The sequence below is a fragment of the Pogona vitticeps genome, chromosome 1 (assembly GCF_051106095.1).
Source record: "Pogona vitticeps strain Pit_001003342236 chromosome 1, PviZW2.1, whole genome shotgun sequence".
NCBI classification, from domain to species: Eukaryota; Metazoa; Chordata; class Lepidosauria; order Squamata; family Agamidae; genus Pogona; species Pogona vitticeps.
In genome coordinates, this window is record NC_135783.1 from 46,074,412 (window position 1) to 46,083,946 (window position 9,535).

At 46.2% G+C, this 9,535-nt stretch overlaps 1 protein-coding gene across 7 annotated transcripts in view; it reads left to right on the top strand.

Moving 5' to 3' along the window:
- Nucleotides 1-631: 631 nt before the first annotated feature.
- MDGA1 (MAM domain containing glycosylphosphatidylinositol anchor 1) overlaps nucleotides 632-9,535 on the top strand; it is a 379,759-nt gene continuing 370,855 nt past the window's right edge. For 3 of the 7 annotated variants that reach the window (XM_078383035.1, XM_078383036.1, XM_072991577.2), the window contains exon 1: nucleotides 632-1,119. In XM_078383035.1, coding sequence (XP_078239161.1) covers nucleotides 1,053-1,119 — 67 coding nt within the window. In that variant the 5' untranslated portion in view covers nucleotides 632-1,052. The remainder of the gene's footprint in view (nucleotides 1,120-9,535) is intronic. The other 4 variants (XR_013540404.1, XR_012084138.2, XM_072991562.2 and 1 more) reach the window with 2 other exon arrangements.

A 9,535-nucleotide genomic window follows, 5' to 3' on the forward strand; every position in this document is an offset into this window, starting at 1 on the left:
GTTGCAGGGGCGAGGAAGGGCGAGCGGGAGAGAGAATATTTACCTATCGCCCGGGCAGCTGCATCTCCGTCTCCTCCTCTCTTCCTCCCCCCCCCGTCTCCTCCTCCTCCTCCTCCCTTTTACACACATCCACGAACGCCCGCACGAGCCCAGATCGCCCTCCTCCTCCTCCTCCTCCTCCTCCCCGCTTCCCCGCGTTCGTTCCCGGGGTTGCAGCCAGAGGCTCATTAGCGAGAGGGCGGGCGGCAGCTCCTCGCTCGGTCTCTCAAGTTGGCCCCAGTTGGCAGGCCGTTCGGGAAGCCTTCGGAGGCGCGGAGGATTCCCTCCCTCTCCCTCTCCCCCCCCCACCCCGCGCGCCTCTTCTCTTCTCCAAAGGATCGGGGCGCCGCGAAAAGGGCAAAGCCGGCTTAAGTTCCTGCCTGGATTTGCTTCGCCACGGGATCGCGGCTTCGTCTTCCTCCCCGTCTGCTTTTTTGCTCTCGATTCTGCAGGCGCCTTTTGATTTGATCCCCCCCCCTTTTTTTTTTGCCGCGGAGTGTCTGGGCGTCAGGCTCTGTTTGTTTTCTTAGAAAGCTTAAGCAGCCTGGGAAGAAGAAGGGGGGGGGGGAAACCAGAAAGAAGGGGGACGGGCGGCGGCGGGGGGGGCGAGATCCTTGCCTCGCTTTCCCTCCCCTCCTCTCCTCCCCGCACCTTTTCCACATTCGCAGTTGCTGCTGCTCCCCGTTTGCAGCGGGAGGCTGGCTCTCTCCTCGTTCGAATTGACTCGGCCGTGGGAGCGGAATCCGGAGAAGCTCCGCCAGCTTTGCGAGGGGCGCGGGCTGAGCCTGACTCGCTCGCCGGGCTGAGGCGTCCTGCGCCGGCCGGGCTGAGAGGCTGCCTGGACCCCGTCCTCCCGGTCTGGCTTGGAGGCCGTGCGAAGCGGGGCGCCTTCGGAGGGAATCGCGTCCTCGCCTCTTCCTCGGATCCACGCGCCGCCTGAGGCTGGCTGGGCTTTCTTTCTTTCGGGGTTGGCTGCTATTTTCCTCGCTGGTTATGAAGCTTCTGCCTTGAAGATGGAGACTATTTGGGTTTTATTTCTCTCTCTGGTCCCGGTCTACACCAGGGGACAAGGGGTTTATGGTAAGAAAACCTTCGTGGGCGTGCGTGTGTGTGACGATTTCGTGGGAATGGAGGGGTCGGAGTGCGAGTTGGAAGAGTCGCGGCGTGATCGGAGCAAAGTTTGTGAAAAACGGAAAGCATCTGCATGGGGCGGGGGGGAAGAAGCAGATTCTTTGGACCGAGTGAGGATTTAGGGATGCAGCCTGAAGGCTTCCCACAGCCCCGTTAGCTACTTCCTTTCTGACAATACCTCTGCCGCCGATCTTATCCTGCCTCCCCTTTCGCGATTTATGACTCCGGAGAGACTGTTGTTGTTGTAACCCTTTGGCAACCTCAACCCGAGCAGCGTTTGCCTTTTCCTTATCGGATATTTTTAAGGGAGGGAAGATTGTAAACCAACTTGTTGTGTGCGCCAGGAGATACGCTGCACAGAGCGGCGATGTGGGTCGAGGGGCAATGGCAGGGGGGCGTCTGCAAGATTCTTACGTGTCTTAGCAGAGAAGGGGCAAGCTTACCATTTCAAATAGGGGGGGGTCGAGCTTTCCTCTCCCCCCCCGTTTTCTTTCGCTCACTCCCCCCCCCTTGGATCTCCCCTTTCCAATAATCTCGGCACTAGCCTCTCCCCTTCCCTCTTTCCTTACCATACGTTTGGGTTACTTGTTGAGACGGTTCCCATGAAAATGCATGTTTGTGTGTGTGTGTGTTGCGGGTGCGTGCATTTATGTGCTACGGAAAAGCCAGGCGGCTGTCCTTAACAGTCCATAAAAGAGAAAAGCACCACCAGCACATATTTGAGGATTTTTAAAAATCAGCCTCGATTCTTTTGATCACCTTCGGGACAGACCCCCCACTTGTAGCCGCTAGAAAGGCATCCTTCCGCGCCGGGAAAGCGGTGGGAGGAAGGTCGGCTCTTCTTCCCTCCCGCAAACCCGGCCCGCAAGAAAACCAGCGGGAAGGAAGGGCCATGTTCGAGATGCCCCGGCCAGATCGTCATCCAGCTCCCTGATTTTAAAATGAAGCGGGATTCGGATCAGCTCTGCTCGGTGACACCGCGCATGCCCACTGCCGCTGTTGCTGTTGGGAAGTCCCCCCCCCCTCCGGGGAATTGCGAGGGCACTTGGGGAGCAGTCAAGGGGCAGAGGGGAGCGGGAAAGGCTGGCGGGATCCCGGAGGTGAGAGAGTATTTGCTTCCCTGTTTTGTGGCTAGAAATTAGAAGGGGAGGGTGTTGATCGTCTTCCATCCTCCCCCCCCCCCCGGCCACTGTTTGAAATGGTCTGCTTTTTAAAAATCGGATTCTGGGAGATCCATTCTGAGATCACGGTAGGTAAAGAGGGAGTAGTTGCCCCGTGGGCATGGCAAGTTGGCACACAACTTGCCAGAAACAGTTTGCACATGCACACAGACCACCCCCATTGGGTGGCCTCAACGGTAACACAAAATAATGTGTCACCCTCCAGTCCCTGGGGTGGGGGCAATGGCAAAGGGGCATCTGGTCCTGGGCAATGGGGAGGGACTTTTGCAAATGCCCACGGGCGAGGGCACAAGCTGCTCCGACTGCTTTTGCTTTTGTATAGCAATCAGCATTTCAAACCCATAAGAACAGATTAATAATAATAAAAAATTAAGGAAGCAGCTTCACCAGTTATTATGAAGCAGATTCACAGAGCTTATTAAAGCCGTGTTCTTTTACCTTAAATTTTCCTTCTGCAGTGGTGTAAAACCTATTCCTGAGGTAGGACGCTCCCATTCTCCTGTTCTAGGATAAATCCTGCTTTGGGCACAGAGGACCCTTAACACTCTCCCCTCCACCAATTTTGGACCATTGCCAAGTGATGCTCAGGATGTTTTTAGTGTTTGTAGTGCTTTGGAGTGCCTGGTGATGTAACTTCAAAGGAAAACCCTGATCTGAAGGACAGCCACCAAACTGGAAAGTGAAGAAGAATAAACCTAATTGTTGTGGGTTTTTTGGGCTCTTTGGCCATGTTCTGAAGGTTGTTCTTCCTAACGTTCAGAACACGGGCCAAAGAGCCCGAAAAACCCACAACAACCATTAGATCCCGGCTGTGAAAGCCTTCGCGAATACAATAAACCTAATTGATAGATGCTAATCTTTTAAAAAGTTGATTTTCTGAAAGTTAGCATCCAGACAGCCTGCAGAACTTTGCATGTACATTCAGGAGAAAGGTTAAGGTGAAAACCACCTTTTTCTCCCTCCCTTCCTCTTTTGATCTTAATCCTCCTCAGTACAGACAGTAGGATTAAAAGAAAGTGGATTCTTTTGAGGCTGTTCATCCTGATGCCCAAGTTGTGTGTCTTGCTTGCCCACTCCTCAAGACAGTCTTGTACCCCTTGCAGGAAAGAAATTAAGGATAGTAAACCTTCAGTGAGTTAAACAAGAAAAACAAAAGCAGCTTTTAGCTGACTTTTTGCCTGTGTGTAAATTCCACCATTCCTGAGTTTAGCTCTCTCTTCTGCCTTAAAGCTGAGAAGCTTTTGTAGGTCGTTTTAATGATTCACTTTTTCTTTTTAAAATGTTTGTGTGTGTGTGGTGGGGTTGGCTCTTCATCTCCCTTAGGGCTAGATTGTTAAAGTGCAGCTTTTATTTTTATTTTTTGAAATAACTGTTTTTGATGGATGCTGCTTCCTTTCAGCTCCTTTGCACCCACACCCATCCTGTCTCTGTCAAAAGAGAAAGAGGGTGGGTGGGAGATTTAAAGTCTGGAGGGAGGTTATGTGAAGTACCCAAGAGCAGTGGGATTGTGTGTGTGTGTGTGTGTGTGTGTGTGCACGCAATATATTTCTGGCCAGAGAAACATTATGTCTGCAGATTTTTACATGCCCATGGGCATTTTATCTGCTCCCAGGAAAACTTTTTAGTTTTAATTAGCCTGACTGGTGCAATGCAAGCAGAACTAGTGGTGAATTTGCTCTCAAAGGCCTCTCCAGCCCCTTCTAGATTGTCTGTCTTATTTTCTGGATTTTTTTTTGAATCCTCAGACCCTGTGTCTTATTCCTTAATCAAGTTTTCCCCACCCTTCTTTTCTCAATGCCTCCGAACAGCTAGATGTGTAGAATAATATCACCACGTTATTTGGAGTAAGGATGATCAGAAAGGCGGGTTAAAAAGGCAAGCATGCCAAAAAGGAAAACACCCTTTAAAGCATGTAGAGCATGCAACTCCTTATTTAATTTGGAGGGATTTGGGCTTTTCTGTATCTGCAGGCTTACAAACAAAATCTGTCTGCCTTCTTTCTCTTCTTTCAACTATTTACTGGGAGAATAAACAGCATTAATATAGAACTGTTTCTCTATGTCTGGTTTGTGTCATTGATATCACCATTCCACAAACTTTCAGTCTTTTCCCAAAATATTCACCGGTCTCAGCAGTTTGTTTAAGATACAGTAGTGCAATGGGAATTATTGATAGCTTTTTGCCATGCTCTATCAAAGCTGTTATATTTACGATATAATTTAAATTAGGATTAGAGACTCTCTCCCCACCCGTTCTTTTCTTTTGCCCTAAATTTTAGTCTTGAGCCGTAGCCCCAAGCTATATATAGAAGGACTATTTCATGTTCTGGAGGGTTGTCTCTTATGGTGCTTAATGTGGAAATATTGGGAATTCGAGTGTTGCCTTTCAAATACTCTTCTCCCCCCCTTTTATTTTGAATATTACAGTGGCTAAGAAGGGAGGGGGAGGGAGGGTGGGAGACAGACACACACTCACACACGTACTGGTAAGAAGGCTATAAATACATTTTATCAGTCTAAATCTAGTGAGATTAAATCAGATTAAGCCAGATGACATACCCTTTTAAATAATAACCCATGTGGACATTCATAAAAGGCCCCTGCCATGGTTTATTGAGATGGATGGAATAAATAAAACATGGGTTAAAGAGAAACACTTGGAGCGGAGACTCAGATTAATTGGAGGTCCAAGTGTTTCTCCTTGCTTGCTACTTGAAAAGGCTTGTTACACAAATTGGTGTTTGACATAATGACTGAACAGTCTGAGTCCCAATAATCGGCCTTTCCTTTATTATCTGATTCCCTCTGTTTGGCCCTCTTTATTGAAAAGCCAATCTTAAGCTGGTCCCAGGAAATCTTCCCCGCCTCTGTCCTTTGAAGGCATCCAGCTGTTAAAAGCTGTCAAGTGTGAAAAAGTCAAGCCTTGCCCAGTTGCTGGGGACCTCCCTGTTTTCTAAGACTGTTCTCACACCTGCATACAAAGCAAGTCATGTGTTGGCTTGAACAAATCTCTCAGGCAATTGCACTCCTGTGCTTTTGTCACTGTGGGTTGTTCTGTCCCATGTAGAAGCTACACGGTAAAGTTTTGTAGATGCAGCTACGTTCCATAAGAAACATTTTGGCTCTCACAGAGGAAAAGCATTATGCTGTGACATTATGACATCATGCCAAGTGTGGGTCTGGAGTTGTATGTGCCCCCATGAGTGCTTTTATGGCTCTTTGGCCCCACCAACCTTCCTGATCCCACTATCAAAAATATAGTTTCCCATCCCCCCCAAATTTAGTGAATTCCTTCACCTTTGAAGTCTTTGGGACAACGGCTCATCTGTTTAAAAAGGTGGTTCTCTCACCTCTACAATGTTTAACCCCCCCCCCACACCAGTTGTTCATAACTTCAAGAAGACTTCCAGCCATTTCCGAGCTTGGGTTCACCACATGTTTTCCAAGATCCAAAATAATCCCCTCCTCCACTCACTAGCATTGTCCACATTGCTGTCCATTTTGGCAGAGTGAGGAGGCGGTAGCTTGTAGGTGTCATGAAAGGACAAGTTGCAATCTATTATTCTTGTATTTTTTTACTTCATAGGAGAGGCACTTTGGGGTTTTCTGCGAGCATAACGTGGTGGATTGTGGCTCTTACGCACTACGATGCGTGGGTGTGTATGCACGAGCTCTCTTTGGTGGTCTGCCCCAGACTGTGGAATGTCTTGAGCTGGCCTTGGTGAGGAGGGCTGCAACATGTTCTGAGAGAAAAAGGTGAAATGACAGAAAGTCAGCCAGATGGCCATTCCACAGAAAAGGCTTCATGCTTTCCCCAACACCTTAGTGAGACTTCTGGGCCAGAGGGCTAAGAAGCTTTGGACATAAGCACTGACAGGTCAGGTGCCTGACCTTGTGAATGGGAAATAATTTGGGCTAGGCTGCCTGTGAAGTTATTTGGATCTTTGTGTCCTGATAGTGGTCTTCTGAGATAACACGGTTATTCAGGTTGGACAGATGAAACAGTGGATGATGACTGACAGCCTAAAACCTCCTTGTGAGAATACAGAGTCTTTAACCATGAACAGCAAGGGAAATTGTAAGTGACCTCAACAATTCCCTTGCTGTATACTGTACTTTTGTAGAAGCCATCGATTCTGAATTCTACAAGTGTCTGTAACAAACCCTCCTAAGCTATGATGGATATTATTTAGATAAAAACTTTAGCAAAGAATATCAACAGTTTGAATGGAAAGCCAACTGGCGGGTAGTAGGAAAACGAGTGGAGATCCTGAGTGAAGGGAATTCCTCGGTCTTCCCTTCAACCCCCCCCCCCCCGGTCAAATTGGTTAATGGCAAAAGAAACAGGCATTTTTTCCTTCCTTTCTCTTTTACTGATATTAAAGTCTACTTTATGGAGTTCCAGATCTTTTTGAGAAGAAGGTGTTTTGCACCTTTCTCTTGGGCTGGGGATGCTGAGCTGCTGCTTTGTTTATTTGAAAAAGAGGCTTTAAAAAGGCTTGATAGGAGGGTTTTATTGGTCACTTGGAGCACCCGGCAGGCCAGCTTCTTCTGCTCATGCTGAGGAAATAGCCTGAAATGGCAACCCCTGCACCCCCATCATTGTCTGCTTGCAGAAAACAAATAAACACTTTCAAGGAACATTTCATTGTGGAAGATGGAAGGTGAAGGGAGAGGCTTCGAAAGAGCACATGGGCTGAATATCTGGGAAAATATCCTCCATATATTACAGTGGGGTCTTGACTTGAGAACTTAATCCGTATTGGAAGGCGGTTCTCAAGTCAAAAAAGTTCTCAGGTCAAATCTGCATTTCCCATAGGAATGCATTGAAAACCATTTGATCCGTATCTGCTCTTTTCCGTCCATAGAAACTAATGGGAAGCTGCTATTCCGCCTTCGACCACTAGAGGGGGATATCTTGTTTCTTTTTTTCTTAGGTCAAGAAAGGTTCAGGGAAGGCAGGGAAAATACAGTCCAGGCAGTACCAGGCAGTCAGAAGACTGTCTCCCAATCCACTCTCTAAACGCTGGGAAGAGTGAAGAAGCAGACAGGCACCCTTTTCACTGGTCAACAGTTAACTGAATGTTCAAATTTTGCACTTTCCCTGCCTCCCACGTGGTTTTTTTCAGTTCTTAACTCAAATCTAAGTACTTAAGTCAAGTCAATATTTTCCTATGAGAGTGGTTCTTAAGTCAAAATGTTCTTAATTCAAGCCGTTCTTAAGTCAAGACCCCACTGTATCAGACAGAAATCTTAAAAGTAGCCGTTCATCTTTCTCTGTCAGAAAAAAAAAACAGTGGCTGAGTGAATGGTTCCCACTTCCTAAGATTATGGGTTTAGCTCTGCATTTCTGGGGCTTACTGGATATATAGTGAAATAATTGGTCTGTTTTAACATCATCTAAGAGCTTGTAGCATTCCGCCCTCCTGCATTTGATGCATTAATGGTTTAGGTTGCTCTGTTCATTTTGATGGCATCCAGACATGGACATTGTTGGAGTGGATGGGAGCAGAATGCCAAATGACCCATAGTTCCTCACCTCAACTTCAACCAACCCTTTACAGCCTGATCAATTCTGCTCGAAAATGATCGGTCTGGATAGATCCTAAGGTGTGGAAATAGTTGAGAAGTTGTATTAGGTTTCTTTTCATTTTCACTTCAGTTCTGGAGGACTCTGCCTTGGGTTGTTCAGTACCCTCTCTTCTTTGAATATATTCTCCACAACAACATTGGTAAAGTTGTGATTCTTTTTGTGGTGTTGTGTCATGTACTTTTAGCAGCAGCTTGAGCTGGCGGTATCTTCTGTGAGTAGGCTTTAAATGTGTGGAGTAGGGATGACCTAGCCATTCCCTAACCATTTGTGTCTCCTAACCCATGGAAGTTCTTTTTGGGATTTTGCAAATTCTGGGAAACCAGGACTCTTAATATCTAAGAGAGAGACTGTGTATCTCTGAGGACGCCTAGGCAGTTATTATGATGAGCTGGGATGTAGGGTGGGGTGAGGAACGAAGCTACTGTGCTCATCCTCATTCGTAGTGTGAAGAGTCTACGTGTAAGGCTATTGCCTCACCAAGGCCTCTATATGGAGACATTAGAAGGTGAACATTAAAAAAATCTGTGCAAAGATAAGTTTATCCTCTTGACTTAAGTGCATTGCGTTAACATTCTAGGAACAAGGGTAAGTCTTGCTTTTTCTTTCCCAGTCAGTTAACAACATCTGGTGGAAGTGTCTCTTTTGGTCTTCAAAGCACAGCACACGGTCTGAACTACTATCCCTTCTCGGTCCTTTCCTGTTTTCCTGATGTTTCTCTTGGGATGGCTTGGAAACATTTCTTTCTGGACTACAGCTCCCATAATTTAGGTGGCAGACTCTAGGAACAGTAATTTTTAAAATTACAGTAAAAATGCTTTACTTAAAACAACACTTTTATTTTCTTTCTAAGCCTGGAGAATTTTCATGGCCAGGTATTAGAATCTGTGAAACAGACAAATAAAGAAGTAGAATGTTGTTTGTCGTAATATATGCTTTTGCTTTTTCCTGTGCTCAGTTAGCCTCCCTTGTCTATTTGATATTGGCTATGCATTTCCTTGGAATGCTATCCTTATCATATAGTAGGAAAACTCTATGTGAGCTTCAGTGCTGCGTAAGTATATTATTTTCCTAAAGATTTTTCTATTTCCCTTTCTATCAGATTTTCATTTTCTGAACCAAGCATGCTTAGCATCAAATATGGAATTTAGCCTTTGCAGTAAACCATATGAATTACTGGTGTTACTCAAATTGTTCTTGTACAACCTAATTGTCTCTGACTTTTGCAAAGCCCAAAGTTAGCATCAGGTCAGTAGTACAGTATTTCCCTCTGAACAATCCAGGCAGCCATCTTAATATGCAATGCCGGGAAACTGACATTATCCACCTGACAGGTTGTTTGCAACTTACTGGTAGGAGTCAAAATATTTCACTAGAAGTGTCATCAGAAACCACTATCTTATGCTAATTTTGGTGGGAGCGTGAAGACAGATGTTGAATAATTTGACATGAGCAACATAGCCTAGAAAATTATCACCATGTCAATGTTTTTGTCAGATTTCTGAAGAAATACATATTTCAGACAACTTAAAAAGACAGAGTGAACGACTGAGGGTGTGTAGTAGTGTGTGTGTGTGTGTGTGTGTGTTTGTGTG